The 17,337-nt window shown below is 45.0% G+C and overlaps 1 protein-coding gene across 1 annotated transcript; it reads left to right on the top strand.

The window, feature by feature from the left end:
- Nucleotides 1-284: 284 nt before the first annotated feature.
- Nucleotides 285-3,924, top strand: LOC133796981 (uncharacterized). The gene is made up of 6 exons (XM_062234702.1): nt 285-627; nt 734-901; nt 1,901-2,135; nt 2,536-2,706; nt 3,065-3,339; nt 3,426-3,924. Exons 1-6 carry the CDS (start codon nt 373-375, stop codon nt 3,597-3,599), a joined length of 1,278 nt encoding a protein of 425 aa, XP_062090686.1. The 5' UTR covers nt 285-372; the 3' UTR covers nt 3,600-3,924.
- The last annotated feature ends 13,413 nt before the right edge of the window (nt 3,925-17,337 follow it).

The raw sequence follows: 17,337 nt of genomic DNA on the forward strand, positions 1-17,337 counted from the left end.
AATATTAAATAAACATGAATGAAAGATTCATGCATATCAACTTTTACAATTGTGCATTGGAGCGCGACAATAAAAGTTGTGCTAAATATATTAATTATTAATTTTTGTCAAATATAACCAATACCAACACCATCAAATATATATAGAACATTTTAGTAACTAGGCTCACAAGATTTTATTTTCATGTGCTTAATGCTCTAAATATCAAAGGTTTCTTTTGGTACACGTGACTCGTCACGTGCTTGTTTCTCTTCTTCTCAATGACGACGTTGGTAATGGTGACTGTAATAAGAGTAGGACGCGCATTTCTTTCACAGTACTATCAATACCCAATTTCAAAAAAGAAAACAAAGCTCTAGGGCAACGCTGAAAATGGAGGTTGGCTCCATTACCTCGGATTCTGTAATCGAAACCCTAAAAAATAGAGGATGGTGTTTGAGGGACTTGGAGCAGCTGGACGCGGTGATCATGATTCAGTCTGCTTTGGCTGATGACTCCAGTTCGGTGATTGATTCGGTGGAGTCGGAGCTAGCCAACATGGACCTCAAGTCAATTGGGGGCAAGTCTTTGCCCGACCCTTCAGTTCTTCGGAAGTCTTCTCATATTGTTGGCCACAAAGTTCTTCAGGTACTTCAATCTTCTATATCTTTTTGCGTTTGGTTGCTGAGAAAATGCTGGAAAATCATATGGTTTGAATCGTGGTCTTTTATTTTTGTTCAACCTTCTCTATCAGATATCTTCTGTGAGAGACATATCTAGAAGCAGTTTAGATGATTTGACGAGAAATTCAGGCGGTCGACGTCTTTTGAGACTTAATCTCACTGATGGGATTACGGAGATTACAGCTATTGAGTACTCACATGTCCCATCGATTCCTGATGATGTTGTTCCTGGTACTAAGGTATTTGTAGCTGCCCTGAGCTCGCGTAACCTGCTAGTCTAGTGAATTTTTGTATGTTTTATCCTCGTTTATTGGTACAATTAGGTGGGTCTGTGTGTGTGTTTATTGTTTTCTCCCTACAATTGATTTACAAGTGATATTGTTTTTGCTTAAATGATGTATAGTAATGGTATAAATAATTCATTGTTGGGATCCGATTAGTTGGGTTGGCAGGAGATAAGAGATCGACATTTTTATAATTTGGTCCATAAGAGAAGGCTTTCAAAGATAATTTTCAAAGTTTGAGATTGTATCAATATCGTATTATTTGGATGAAGATTATGTAGGAGCTACTGAAACACGATTTAATTCCTTATCATTGGAGACAGCCAAAAGTACTGTGCTTTAGTATTTAGATAAAGTTAAGTCTCATTGAAGAGTCAAAGACCGGCTTCCTTTTCAGCTAATGTAAAAATGAATACCAGCTGCATGCATGAAGAGAGTGATTTTAGGAGTTCGTTTTTCTTTGATATCATTTGCCGAAGATACGAATTTAGGAGCTACTAAAACACGATTTTATTCCATATCATTGGAGACAGTCGAAAATACAGTGCTTTAATATTGAGATAAGGTTGAGTTCATTGAAGAGTCAAAGACAGGCTTCCTTTTCTGCTTATGTAAAAATGAATATCAGCTGCATGCATGAAGAATGAAATGTTAGAATGATAGAGTAGAAAGAGGGGCATGTATTTGTTGTATTATTGCACTGGTAATTTACAGCCAGGGTTTTATATCAAATGTGGATTGGATTGATTTGGAATGATTGTTAATTTTGGGTTTGTACCATTTTCTAAGTTATCAGATGTTTGTGAGGGTAGCATGAGATTATTTTTATGCCAAAATCTTCAACAGTAGCTCTTCTTGGGCAAGTTTTTTGCATAAAAATAATGTTTGAGATTCACATTTACTCCAGAAACTTCTATTCCAGCAATTAGTTTATCTCTGTGATTTGATTGGCAGGTCTGTTTGAGAAATAAAGCTGCCATACATTGCGGCATAGTTTGTTTGAATCCTAAAGTGATAAGTGTGATTGGAGGGGTTGTTCCATCACTTTATGAGGAGTGGCAGATGAATAAAAAGTACTCAGGTTTCTCGCGTTCTTCTTTAAGGCTATCCAAAGACAGTGATGGTGCCGGTCCTCCTCCATTTGAGAAGTTGCAAATTGGGGCATCACGACATCCAGTGGTGCGGAAAGGCAAGTATTATTTATATGGTTTCAAGAGTTTAAATATATTAGCCATTTCCTTTTTTTACTTATTACTACAATTGTGTAGTGTAAGGTTTCTGCTGGTCACAATCATCCCTACTTGTTTCAATTTAGTACCATCAAAGGTTAATGCATGAGAAAATAGAAAGAGCGAACATTATGTGGTTTGAATCCCTTTTTTTTTCTAAATCCCCTGAAGGTGGTTTATGACTGTTAAACCATTTTGCATTTTGTCAGGTATTTGTTGATATCATCCTTGAGGGTAGTTTTGGCTAACTTATCATGCAATTCTTAGATGGGCAGGCAAAAATTTGATGATTATTTTTCAATTTTAGTGTCAAATGCATGCAATATTTACTCATTGAAACATAGGCGTGATGATATGCAGATTATTCCACTTTGAACTCCAAGAATGGTGGGCCTTCTGCAGTTAAAAGAGAACCTGGGATTAGGCCAACTGGAGGTAATAATGATCTTCACTTGAAAGCAAATGACACAGCTTCTCATACTGAAAGAACTGAAGAAAAACCAAGTAGCTCAGAAACAAGGCCAAAAGAAGGTGCAACTTCAAATCTATGTGATTATCACATGCTTTATCTTAAATCATGGAGTTTAGTTTCAAAATTTTGTCCTGGCATCTACCATACAATGATTTGTAGGAGATGAGTTTGTGGTTCTCTTAGGCATGCGTCATATATAAGATTAATCTGATGTTGCTAGTGTATGAATTATAATAATGGCAAGGAGTCCAGATTATACTTTCTAAATATTCATGAACTAACAGTGCATGCAAAGGCTATTGCATGGAATCTTCTTCATCTTAGAAGGGAAGTTGCAATTTTTACCTGCTTTATTTATTTATTTATTTTCTTTGTTTGTTTGTTTGTTTTAATTATCATATTGATATCTTTCTGCAGCGGTTGAATATGTGCCGGTCCAAAATCAAGCAGCTTCACAAAAACTCCTCCAGAAATTGAATAACCAAAACCATAATGATCAGCATTATAAAGGTAGAAGATTTAAGGGGAAGGAGAGACAAGAAGAGGATTCAACATCGACCCTTGATGAATGGGAAAAGAGAGAAGCTGGGGCAAACACAAAACCTCAAATAGGACTTGGGCATCAGCATATGAGTCACGATGAGGAACTCGCATGGAAGCTTCAGCACCAATTTGATTTGGAAGACTCTAATGTCAGTATCTTTGCATCTTGAATAAATATTACCACTACCACAATAATATTTGTAGGTCTAACGTTGTTCAATTGCAACTTTATCAGGTAGGAAGCGGTTTTCAAAACACCAAGGCTGAAGATATAAAAATGAGCCTGTTCAGTTACAGAAAAGAAGACAACTGGGGTGGTGGGATGGAGCATGGAGGCAGTAGAAGGGGTAGGGGAAGAGGAAGAGGAAGAGGAAGAGGGAGAGGGAGGGGGAGGGGGAGGGGGAGATGAAGATTTTGTTGACTTTCCGCCTCTCCTTCCTAAAATTTTCATTTCTTTTATTTTCTGAGGTAACTTTGTGTTCCGCATGTGTAAATTGTTGCAGCAAAGCCTTCAAATTTTGTATCTATAAAATTTGGCTCACCCTGTTGCATTTCGCCCCCTAATTTCCGGAGGAATGTGCCTGTTGTTTTCTGAGGAAAGGACGAGTTTTAGAGTCTATAGGCTTTTGATCTGCTAGTGTCATTTTTTACATTTGACCTAATCTCCTAGTCTTATCTTCTGATATATCATTTGTAACCAAGTAACTTCATTCAATGTCTTTTTGGTGCACTTAGTTGGTCTGGGAAATTTTATGTTATATGCTTAATAACTTAGTGAAATTTTTTAATATACCAACATAAGTTACTATTCCAAATAAATGATAATTTCAACTTTTTAAACAAAAATACCCTCAACATTCAAACATTCATTTTCTCTCTCAATCCGAACTCTCTCTCACTCTCTCTCATTTTAATCTTGTTGATCTCGAAAAAATATTAAAATTACAAAAAAAAGCACATTTGAGGGAAAAAATGTAACCCTTCAAAATTTTTGTCAATTTTTATGACAAAACAAACTTAATTGCATCACAACAATATCGAAACACCATTGATTTTGCATCAAAATATTTTCGATGCACCATCGATTTTGCATTGAAACACCATCGATTTTGCATTGAAAAACATCGTTTTGGCATTGATTTTGCATGTTTGTATGTTTGCATCGCAAGAATATCGAAACATCATCGATTTTGCATCGAAATTGCATTGATTTTGCATCGAAAAAATATTGTTTTTGCCAAATTTCAAGTTTCATGATTGCATCGCAAGAGCATCAAAATTGCATCGAAAATGTATTATTTTGATGCAATTTAGATGCTTTTTTTAATGGTGTTTCGATGCAATTTCGATGCAAAATCGATGATGTTTTGATGCTCTTGTGTTGCAATCATGGAAAGTTGTTTTTTGGCCAAAACGATGACTTTTCGATGCAAAATCGATGGTATTTCGATGCCAAATCGATAGTGTTTCGATGCAAAATCGATGGTGCATCGATGGTGTTTCGATGCAATTATGATAACTTTATTTTTGTCCAAAACGATGCTTTTTCGATGCTCTGCACTGAAATTTGACAAAAACTTTGGAAGTTCATATTTTTTCACTCAAATGTTGGTTTTAGATGATTTTTTTTAATTTTGGTATTTTTTCGAGATCTACAATATTAAAATGTTAAAGAGTGTGAGAGAATGAGAGATGTTAGAGAGAGAAAGTTTTGATTGAGAAAGAAAATTGGTGTTTGAATGCTACGGGTATTTTTGTCTAAAAAATTAAAATTATCATTTATTTGGCATAATAACTTATGTTGGCATATTAAAAAATTTTACTAAGTTATTATGCATATAACATGAAATTTCCCATTGGTTTTTCGTGGGTTCATGACATTGAAGATGACAATATTGGCAAATGTTGTAAAGAACTATTGGGCTGCATTTCATGTATTAGATTTAGATTAATGTTGTGTGAAAGTAAGTAAATGTCCATATTTTTAATTTTGTAGTAAAATAGTCTAATCATCTATTTAATATCACATATTACCAAATATACCCTTTTACAAATTACTATTTTATTCTAAATATTTTAATATTATGGTATATGTACATTAGTTTTGTTTAATTAGTTTTTATTTTAAAATTATTTTGATTTTTTTTCGTTTTTTATGGGTTGTTGAATGATGTACGCCCTGGTTTTCCCACGGGCTGTTAGCGAGCTGAGATACGGTCTAATCATGTCTACCACGTGGACATCTCCAATACCGGAGCTGCCATGGAACGATCCTACCTCCTCAGCTCGAGATAACCTAAGGGTTCGCCAAGATTAGACTGAGTGTGGACCTTGAAGGCCACAGGTCGAGGAAGGCATTCAGCTCGTGGTACGGGCTAGAGGTGGAGGCTGTGGCCCCTTATAAAGTCAACCACGTAAGGTAAACGTGCATATATCAGACATCACGTGTCTGATATATCCCTGACTTCTCGGACACGCAGCATGAACGAGCGTATTCAGGCACCCACGACTGGGTTGGGTCGTGCGGCCCATTATCCCCTTACCTATTGATTAGACCACACTTATGTGTCAGGTTTTAGGAATTAATCATGAATGTCACAGAGTTGGACATGATAGGTCAGAAGGTCACGGGATGACCTTCTTACCAACTCCCAGGTGCCTTCTTACAAAAGGTTGGATTCTACTGTGTAAGAAATACCCTGTAAAGAATACCAAGCATATAGCAATAATATTGACTGGTGGGGTAGAAGGATTTTAACCTTTGAACCACCTAAAAACGTAATTGTGTCACCAGCCCATTTCTAAAAGATCATTCATCTATTTCGGTTCAACATAAGCACTAATCCCTTCCTCTTATTTTCTTAATTTCCTGTTGGCGAAGAACCGCGTCAACAGTTTGGTGCTTTCATTGAGAGCAAGTTAGATTAGTGCTGTCGCAAACATCCAACTATGGTGACCACTCGATCCAGACACGGTAACGAGACGGAGCAACATGATGGGCAGGAGGCTCATCATATCGCCATCCCTGACGAACAAATTCCTGAGGTCCAACAGCGGTCGGGCAAACAGCCAGTGGGCCAAGATGACACTGGAAGTTCGGCGCCCCGGCCACCTAATCCAAACCCATGTTATTACACTGCGGTGGAGATGGAGAATGCTCAGCTGAGGAGCCAACTAGCAATGGCTAATCAGCTGATCAAGGATGTGTTGGCCCGACTACCCCCTCTTACAACCGACGTTAACGTCGGAAAGAGGCAAGGCAAGACTCATAAGTCCCGCCGGGGTAATCGGTCCAGGCATAGTCGCTCGGACAGACCTCCGACAGCCAACTCTATTCTCTCATCACACCGTCGAGAGGCAAACTTCGAAGAAGTGCCTAGAGCCGAACAATAGTACAGCCGTTCGGTCCGAACTTCAACTCCCAGCTCCCAACCAGCCTCAAGCGCACCCAGGAGAGCTCGAGGAAATTCCAGAAGAAGATCCGGAGAGGGCTCGCAGCATCAGCCCGTCCCCACCAGCCATTCTGCGCTACGTCCAGATCGCCAGGCGCGTTACCCTCAGGTTGGCAGGGCCGAAATGCCCCCGCCTAACTTGATCGCATCCCCGGTCAGGCATCCTCCCTCTCCAATAAGATATCCATCTCCTCATCGGCCCATCCGAGATATTCTAGCCTACGGAAGTAGCAGGAGAAACCCGCCATCTGCAGGGCCTTCTCGACGTAGCAGGGCGCCGAGAGAAGGTACGGATCCTCACCACCAAAGGCGGACTCCGAGCCTCTCTAACGGGAGCTACTGGACCAGCAGTCGTCGGAGCGACCTTTCTGGCGGAGACCTGCGCCAGTGTTTAAGCTCGGCACAAAGTCCTCAAACCACCCAGGGGGGCGACCTGCGAGATCGCCTTAACTCTCACAGAGGAGAGCCGGTAGGAGGCGGCAGCCATGCCCGCTCAGGGGGAGACTTGTCCGAAGTACATAACGGCGGGAAAACCCCAAATAACCTATCTCAAGATAGGAGGGGCAATAGCCCACCAAATATGTACAATGGATCCGGAGCTGTTGAACAGCCCCGGAATAACCAAAGAAATCAGGACAAAACCCTCGAGCGCCTGGCTCAGATGGAGGAGCTGATGAGGAAGCTCCTGTCGGAGAAAGAGAAAGATGAATACGATTCGGGGGACGAGATGGATCTCTTCGCCCCCAGCATAGCAGCAACGGCTTACCCACCCAGTTTTCATATGCCGCACCTGTCCAAATTCAATGGAGACGGAGATCCGTCGAATCATCTGGGGATGTTCAACACCCTGATGATGGCCCACAACATTGGCCCCGAGCTAAGGTGTCTGATATTTCCCTCCACATTGACTGGACCAGCCAGGTAGTGGTTCAAGCAAAGCAAAAGACAATCAATCAGTTCCTGCAAGGCTTTTTCTGCTGACTTCAAAAGGGCATTCCGAGCCTCCCAGGCTGCCCGCGTCAAGGTCGATTCTCTGGCTAAGAGGCAGCAGCCCGACGAAACTCTGAAGGCTTACCCGAGCAGGTTCACGAACGTCGCTGCTCGGGCCAGAGACGCGGATGACAGCTCCAAGCTCATGGCCCTGAGAACTGGAATCCTTGTCGGAGGGGAACTCTGGAAAGATATACAAAGGAAGGGAGTTAGCTCAGTGAACGAATTCCTTAACAGGGCCCAGGAATGGATCAACTTGGAGGAGGTCGAAGCCTCAGCTGCAGGGACCAGCCAGGTCCCTGAGCAGCCTGCTGGAGTGGGGACGGAGGTCGCGACAGCGATCCAAAACGTCACACAGAACAACCAGCTCGGGGGAGGCAAAAGAAAGGGGAACGACCAGCACGGCCCGAAGAAGAATAAGTCCGTAGACAAGTTTAAGCCCGTCTATGCGACTTATGCGGAGCTTACCCACTCTAGGGAGAACATCTTCCTAGCTAACTCTACTCGCCTCCCCTGGAAGAGGCCGGAGCCGTTGAAGCACCAGAAGGGGAAGAGAGACACCTCCAAGTTTTGCCGTTTTCACAACGATGTTGGCCACAATACCGATGATTGTAGGCATTTGAAAGATGAGATCGAGACTCTCATCCGAGCCGGCCCCTTGGCCCAGTACGTGCGGAATAGGGTTTCGGCAAGTCGACCAGCTCCAGAAGTCCCGATCAGTCAGCCCAGGCCTCATAGATCAGGACGTCCCTCCTCCCGTGATAGGAGGAGAAATATCCACAATATCTGGAGGTCCGCATATGGCTGGCACGAGCAGGGGTGCCCAGAAGAGATACATAAATGAACTCAAAGCACATAATGGAGTAGAGTTCTCCCCGGAGCAGCGTCTGCCAAAGCAGCAGCGATTGGAGAAGCAACCGATCATTTTTACGGAAGAAGACGCAGCTGCTGTCCAGTTCCCTCACAACGACCCTCTGGTCGTAGCGGTTCAGCTCGCTAATCGAAAGGTTAGGAGGGTGCTGATCGACAATGGGAGCTCGGTAAACCTTCTATTCCGGTCCACGCTGGAGAAGATGGGTTTGACTGTCGCCAAGCTGAAGGCGACCTCCATGATGCTATATGGTTTTTCGGGAGAAGGATCAGCGGCCATAGGGACTATCGAGCTGGTGATCACCCTAGGAGAAGGACCTCGGACAGTCTCCAAACTCCTCGAGTTCATGGTCATCGACTGCTCCGCTGCGTACAACGCAATTTTGGGACGACCCACACTCATAGCTTTTGAGGCCGTCATTTCCATTCGCTACCTCGCGATGAAATATGCACCAGGAATATGCACCGTCCGTGGCGATCAGCTCGCTGCCAGGGAATGCTACAACATTTCCATGAAGGGAAAATCGAAACCCGGGCAGCTAGCAATGGCCATCCAAGGTGGTGGAGAGGAATCTCAGGAACCCTTAGCTGATCCTGAGATTGAAAAACCTCAGAGCGCCGAAGGGGAAAATATCGTCTTAAGTGAGGATATTGACCCCCGAATAGGCGAGGACAGATCCGAGCTCCAGGATATTGAGGAGCTCGAGGAAATAAACATCGATCCGCAGAATTCTTCATGGATGGTCAAGCTCGGGAAAAACCTCTTTAGCAAGAGGAAGGCGGAGCTGACTAAATTTCTGCAGGACAACCTGGATGTGTTTGCGTGGTCACACGAGGACATGGTGGGAATCAGCCCGAGTGTCATCATGCACACCCTTCATCTGGATAAAAGCGTTCCCTCAAAGGCCCAGAAGCAGAGGCGCCTTGAAACAACCCGGGCTGAAGCCTTAGAGGAAGAAGTAGCCCGACTCAAGAAATGTGGCTTTATCCGTGAAGCCAAGTTCACGATTTGGGTCGCCAACCCCGTGCTGGTCCCGAAGCCCAACGGGAAGTGACGGACCTGCATCGACTTCTCCGACCTGAATAAAGCCTGCCCCAAGGATTGTTTTCCATTGCCAAGGATTGACCAACTGGTGGATGCCACGGCGGGGCACGAGCTCATGTCCTTTATGGACGCGTACTCAGGCTACAATTAGATCACCATGAATCCGGCGGACCAGGAGGACACCAGCTTCATGACCCCGACAAACATTTATTGTTACAAGGTCATGCCATTCGGGCTGAAGAACGTCGGTGCTACGTACCAGAGGTTAGTAAATAGAATGTTCGCAAACCAGATCGGGAAGAACATGGAAGTGTACGTTGATGACATGCTAGTCAAGTCAAAGACTGCCGATAACCATGTCTCCGACCTGGAAGAATAATTCAAAATACTACGGGAGTATGGCATGAGGCTTAATCCACAAAAGTGCACTTTTGGAGTCGCATCGGGAAAATTCCTGGGTTTCATCGTCAATACCCGAGGAATCGAGGCAAACCCCGACAAGATCAGATCATTACTCAAGCTTCCCTCACCCAGGTCGCACAAAGATGTCCAAGGCCTGACAGGAAGGGTGGCAGCCCTCAATCGGTTTATTTCAAAATCCACCGATAAGTGCTTGCCATTCTACAACCTGCTCCGAGGAAATACGAAGTTCGAATGGACAGAAGAGTGCGAAAGAGCTTTCCTCGACCTGAAGGCACATCTGGCCGAGCCACCCGTATTATCCAAACCAAAAGCAGGATAACCTCTTTTTCTCTACCTAGCTGTCACAGAGGATGCAGCTAGTGCCGTATTAGTCCGAGAAGAAGACCGGATTCAGAAACCTGTTTATTACATCAGCAAGAGACTTCTCAGAGCTGAATCCCGGTACCCGTTGATGGAGAAATTGGCGTTCTGCCTTATCACGGCCTCTCGAAAGCTCAGGCCGTACTTCCAGTCCCACTCGATACACGTCATAACCGATCAGCCTTTGAGGCATGTTTTGCAAAAACCTGAAGCATCAGGACGTTTGTTAAAGTGGGCTATCGAACTCAGTCAGTTCGAGATTATGTACACCCCACGAACTGCCATAAAAAGCCAGGCCCTGGCCAATTTTGTAGTAGAGTGCACAGGGTTCCGGGAGGATCCTACAGACGACTCACCCCAGGTCACCTCGGCCCTGGCATTGTGGAGGATCTTCGTGGATGGTTCATCCAATGAGAACGGCTCCAGGGCTGGAATCATTTTGATATCCCCTGAGGGACATAGATTCCACTCGGCGCTGCGATTCAGATTCAAGGCCTCCAACAATGAGGCTGAATACGAAGCTTTGCTGGCCGGGCTAAGGATAGCCCAGGAGCTGAAGGCGATCTCCGTCCAATGCTTCAGTGACTCCCAGCTCGTGGTAAATCAGGTTCTGGGCGAATATCAGGCACGAGGACCCAAGATGGCTGCCTACCTAGCAAAGGTAAAAGTTGAGCTGTCCGCGTTTGAGCGAGGTTCAATCGAGAAGATACCTCGGGAGCAGAATGCTAACGCAGACGCTCTTTCCAAGCTCGCCACCTCCGGGGAGACGGAGGCTGGGGAGACGGAGGCTCTGGGGTTAGTTCCGGTAGAGTTCTTGGAAAAACCAAGTATAGAAGAAGCCCGGGCGTAGTCGAGATGATCGACGCTAGGCTGACCTGGATGACCCCCATCCTTGAGTATCTCACCGAGGGGAAGCTACCTGAAGGGCGTAATGATGCGCGACGAGTACTATACCAGGCCCCAAGGTATACGATGGTGGACGGGATGCTATACCGACGTGGGCACTCCCTACCTCTCCTACGATGTGTTCTTCCAGGCGAAGCAAAGGCCATCCTGCAGGAAGTGCATGAGGGTTTTTACGGAGATCACACTGGGGGGCAAAGCTTAGCCCTAAAGGTTCTGAGGCAAGGATATTACTGGCCCACTCTGTCCAAGGATTCGATCTCATATGTCAAGAAGTGCGACAAATGCCAGCGATTCGCCGCCGTTGCCCGAGCTCCCCTGGTCGAGCTGAAGATGATCTCTTCCCCATGGCCGTTTGCAGTTTGGGGAATCGACTTGGTTGACGCCCTCCCTACTGGAAAAGGCGGGGTCCGCTACGCCGTGGTAGCAATCGACTACTTTACGAAGTGGGCTGAGGCAGAACCTTTGGCAACGATAACTTCCAAAAAAGTCCTCGACTTCGTGGTTAAAAGCATTATCTGCCGATTCGGGCTGCCCAAGAAAATCGTTTCCGACAATGGGACTCAGTTCGACAACGACCTCTTCACCGAATTTTGCGAAAGGTACGGAATTGTGAAAAGTTTCTCCTCCGTGGCCTATCCTCGGGCGAATGGCCAGGTCGAGGCCGTCAACAAGACGTTAAAGGCGAGCCTCAAGAAGAGACTAGACGAAGCGAAGGGGGTCTGGCCAGAACAACTCCCCCAGGTTCTGTGGGCATACCGGACCTCGCATCGGACTCCTATGGGTCATACTCCTTTCTCACTAACCTTTGGGAGTGAGGCAGTCCTCCCTGTGGAGATTAAGGTACTTTCGCATAGGGTCCAGGCATATGACCAGGATCGCAACCACGAGCTACTTTGCACTTCCCTCGACTTGGTTGATGAAAGACGAGAAGATTCACAGCTCCAGCTCGCGCACTACCAGCAAAAAATCACTCGTTATTTCAACTCAAAGGTCAAAAAACGCGCCTTTAGCGTTGGCGACCTGGTCCTCAGGAGAGTTTTCTTAGCCGGTAAGGATCCCAAAGATGGAGTATTGGGACCGAACTGGGAAGGACCTTATTAAGTTATCGAGGTCATTAAAGAGGGAACTTATAAACTAGCTCCGCTTGATGGAGGGGCAGTCCCACGAACTTGGAACGCCATCCATTTAAAGAGATATTATCAATGATTCCCTTGTAAGGCCTAAAAGGCCATTTTTTATGTATTACGCAATGAGAATTAACTTTTTCGTTCATGATTGTACATATTTACAAGTGTAATCTAAAGTAACCACGAAAGACCCTTTCCCAGTTACTTAGGGGGCATATGGTGCCTGGATATAACCAGGTCGCCTTAAAAGGCTTAGAATTTAATTCAAATCGATTAATTGTTGTTCTTCTTAAAGAGCACGAGATATTGATAAAAATTAACGCGAACTAAGCTGTACCCTGGATATAACCAGGTCATAAAACTTAGAAGTTAACTTAAATCGATTGATCGTTGTTTTTCTTAAAGAGCACGAGATATTGATAAAAGTTAACACGAACTAAGTTTTCAAATTAAGTTCCTGGAAATAACCAGGTCATAAAACTTAGAAGTTAACTTAAATCAATTGATCGTTGTTTTTCTTAAAAAGCACGAGATATTGATAAAAGCTAACACGAACTAAGTTTTCAAATTAAGTTCCTGGAAATAACCAGGTCATAAAACTTAGAAGTTAACTTAAATCGATTGATCGTTGTTTTTCTTAAAGAGCACGAGATATTGATAAAAGTTAACACGAACTAAGTTTTCAAATTAAGTCCCTGGATATAACCAGGTCATAAAACTTAGAAGCTAACTTAAATCGATTGATCGTTGTTTTTCTTAAAGAGCACGAGATACTGATAAAAGTTAGCACGAACTAAGTTTTCAAATTAAGTTCCTGGAAATAACCAGGTCATATAACTTAGAAGTTAATTTAAATCGATTGATCGTTGTTTTTCTTAAAAAGCACGAGATATTGACAAAAATTAACGCGAACTAAGTTTTTCAAAATAGTAACTAAAATGCGTAAAGACAAGGAAGTAAGTCAATTAAAAATAAAATTGATAGTTATATTGTCTCGAGGTGGAAACACCTCATGCAAAAGTTACAAAAAAAAAAGAAGGGTAAATGATATTAAAGGAAGGGGTGCAAAAGAGGAAGGCCCTAAGCTCCGCCAAGCTGCCCCGTGGAGTTCGCCGTCTTGCCCTCCTGCTCAGCTGCGCCGGAGACCTCCCCGGTCTCGGAAGGTGCTTCTTTTTTGAGGCAAGCTTTAAACCCCTACAGCAAGGGTTCCCAGACGTCCGCTCCCAAGAAGGAGAAGTCACCGTCCGGGTTGTAGACCCAGCTGTGATAGAGCATGTCCTCCATGGCGGTGTTGGAGGCTGCCTTCTCGGCTTCCAGGGCGGCCTTGGCCTCCTCAGCCCTGGCCTTCGTAGTTTCTAGCTCTACCCGCGCAGCGGCAAGGGCGGCTTTGGTTGCCTCGACCTCCTGAAGCTTGGGACGGGCTTCTTCCAGCTTAGCCCGCGCGGCCGCCAGGGCATCCTTAACCTCCTGCAAGGAAATCTGGTGGGTGGCCACAACCGCCTGGTGCTCGCCCCTCATGTCCTCGAGCTGGGCCTTGGTCCTGGCTATGCTCCTGTGAAGGGCCAAGGCACTATGCAAAAACGGAGAAGCAACTGCCTTAAGAAAAAGAGAAGGGAGAAAGGAAAAACAGGGCAAGGCATGCTAATCAAAGATCACAAGTGATAAGGTCAGCTTACCGTAAGAGCCATGCCCAATGAAGATTCCAGCACGCCCACCGGGGTCATCGTTTCGATGGCCCGTAGCTCCGTCTCTTTGAAACTGTAGAAGTGGCTGACGGCGTAGTTCGCCGTCTCGTACACCGTCCCCCTAAAGACATCTGGGATCTTCTCCAGATCCTGGGGGTCCACTGGGATGCGTACCTCGGAAGGCACAATCGCCGAAGTCTCAGGCTCCGCCCCTGTGCTCCGGACGAAGGCCGGAGCTCGCGGAGGGGGTGGGGGCATGCTCCCTCCTGCAGCAGGAGGTACGGTTTTCTCGACCTGGGCGGCTGGGGGCTGCTATTTCTCCTTTGCAGGAGACTTGGTTGGGGTCCTGGCGGCTTTCTTCGCCATCCGGAGCTTCTTCATCTTGGGCCCAGAGGCCCTAGCTGGGGAGTTCCCCCCGGTGAACACAACCCGCAAATTTTTTCCCCCGGACTGAGACATCTCCTCTGGCAAAACAAATATATGGTTAGTACACAAGTTAGCAGTCATGCAAAAACAAAAATAAGAGAAGAAGGGAAAAAATGCGAAATTCAAACATATATGTATGTACTAAAGGGAATCCTACCCCCCGAGCTAGAGGAAGAGTCTACGGTTACGACCATCGGCCCTGGAGCTTCTTCAGGGGAATCTAAGACAATCACTTCTCGAGCTGGCGCGCGTTCTAAATCCGAGGCTGGCTCAGGACTAGACTCTTCTACGTATTTCCTAAGTCCTGGAGCAACTGTACCCTCCCGGAGTGATGGCCATGACCGAAGGTTAGTCCCATACTCCTCGAATAGGACCGACCTAAAAGCTAGGGTGTTGTCTAGAACTATGGTCCCCCTAGGGCGGCTACTTTCGTAGTCCAGCACGAGCTGGTCGACGTAGTGGAGTAGGGTTTCATCTAAGTCTGGGTCACTTCGATGGCGTTGGACGATCTGTCTGGGATTGAACCTAGCTAGCTGGGGGTCTGCAATGGCCCTATCTAAGTTCCTAAACGTATAAGGGTTACCTTGGCCAGAGGGACCTGCAGCTGCTCCGGACCGGATCCTCTCCTCGTCCGTTCTTTGGGCGACCTCCAACGACCGCTTCCTCGTCCTCACGAGGGGCACTTCGTCCTCCTCGTCCTCCTCATCTTCATCCCCCGCGACCTCCTCCACGATGATAGGCCTCATGTCGCGAGCTGGGGGAAGCACTGGGGAGATCAGCTTACAGGCCAGCATCGTCTCGTCTGTCACGAGCTGACGATAATCCTTTTCACTGGGGGGCAAGCCCGCCAGTGTCTCGTTGTAATGCCCAAAATTTCCTAATAAGGTTTAGGACCTTGATTAGGAGGTCGGGAGGGCCATAATTGATTTATTATGATATTTAATGATTATATGCATGTTTATGTGAATTATATTATTATATGATGGTGAATGCATGCATGTGGGCTCATATTTTAAATGCAAGGGCATTTTGGTAATTTGGGCGTTGGGGCCGTGATTGTGTAATTTTATGCATATGGGTGAATTATAATTTTACCACATTATATGTGGATTGGTTCGAGCCATTCAACATGAGACAATCATGGGAATGCAAGTTTTCGGTCTAGTCATAACGGGATTTAGTTCGGGGCTCGGGGTGAGTCTCGGGGTCATTTTGATGATTAGAGCATTACCGGGAATTAAAGGGTAATGGGATATGATTTATTGGCATTTGAGAATGTCGAGATTAGCGGGAATTGGAGAGCGTTAATTATAATTAACGGTATAGGTTGGAAATGACGAATTTACCCTTGGGAGTGCTTAGAAGCTTTTAAATTGGCCTAGGGGCATTATGGTCTTTTGACCTTAAGGATTTATATCAGCTTTTGGGGTTTAGAAAGCTGTGGAAATAGAACCAAAACAGAGCCTATCCTCATCACTTCTCTCTCTCTCCCGTACAAGCTTCTTCCTACATCCTTTCTTTGAATTTTGAGAGCCATCTTGAGGAGTTGAGCTAGGAGATTAAAGGTGGGAGTTAGGGAACTTGTTTCAGACGTTAAAGGGGATTCAAAATCATGTTTGAGGTAAGTTCCAGCCATGAGTTTCATGGTATACCCTGTTTTTCTATTAAGTTTTCAATTAAGGATTTTGATGTGTTAGTTGGGAATTAATGGGAGTTTAATTGATGTTTAACTTGGGTTTTGATGTGGGTGAGTTATGGGTGATGTTTGGAGGTTTAAATGAGTGTTTGGAAGAGGTTTTGAGTTGATTTGAAGGGCTGGTTTGAGAGGAAAAACGCAGGGGAGTTTGCTGGTGCGTTGCTGGTTTTTGGGCTGATCAGGGTAATGTGCCGCGGCCTGGCTATGGCGTGCCGCGACCTAAGTGTGTTTTTGAGGCAATTATGCCTCTGTCAGGGGGATGAGCCGTGGCATGGCTATGGTGAGCCGCGGCCCATCAAGGCAGATTTGGCCAAAATGGGGTTTTTGACTTAGGGATGCTTGCCATAGGCCTCGGGGTTGATCCTAGTGCCCGGTTAAGTGGGGATTGGTGTCCCGGAGGCTAGATATTGGTTTGAGGACCTATGTTGGTCATTTTTATTAATGGTGTCCTATATGTTTGGTTATGACTAGGTGACCACTAAAGGACTAAAAGCTGATCGTTCTCAAAGGTCGTTTCTTTTATTAATTCTCGCTCGAACCCAAGGTAAGAAAACTGCACCCCATATGTGACATGCGTGGCTATGATTGATGAATGTTGGATGTTTAAATGTAAACATTGATAGCATAATGAATGCTTGACAATCTTGCCCATTTGCATATGATTATTACTGAGGCATGCTGGATGATTGGGTGTGATGCATGTGATGCACGAGAAACATGTGATTAGGGCATGCCATGAATAATGAATATGAGATTGGTCAGAGCTTGAGTCTCTGAATTTGTTCATGATTATAATTATGCTAGCAACTGTTTAGTAAGTATGCTGAATGCCCTGTTCTTGGATAAATGGCATATGATACGCATTGATAGCATTGCTTACTTGTGCATGGCACTGACTAATTAGTCAGGTTTGGCAAAGGTGCTAGTACCAACTGTGAAGCTGTGACTCACTAGTCAGGTTCGGCAGTGGTGCTGGGCACTGGTCACGCACTGACTAATTAGTCAGATCTGCCAAAGGTGCTGGTATCAACTGTGAAGCTGTGACTCACTAGTCAGGTTCGGCAGTGGTATTGGGCACTGGTCACACAGGGTTGACTCGCTAGTCAGAATTGGCAAAGGTGTTAGTATCAACTGTGAAGCCGTGACTCACTAGTCAGGTTCGGCAGT

Source organism: Humulus lupulus, chromosome 8 (genome assembly GCF_963169125.1).
Source record: "Humulus lupulus chromosome 8, drHumLupu1.1, whole genome shotgun sequence".
Lineage (NCBI taxonomy): Eukaryota > Viridiplantae > Streptophyta > Magnoliopsida > Rosales > Cannabaceae > Humulus > Humulus lupulus.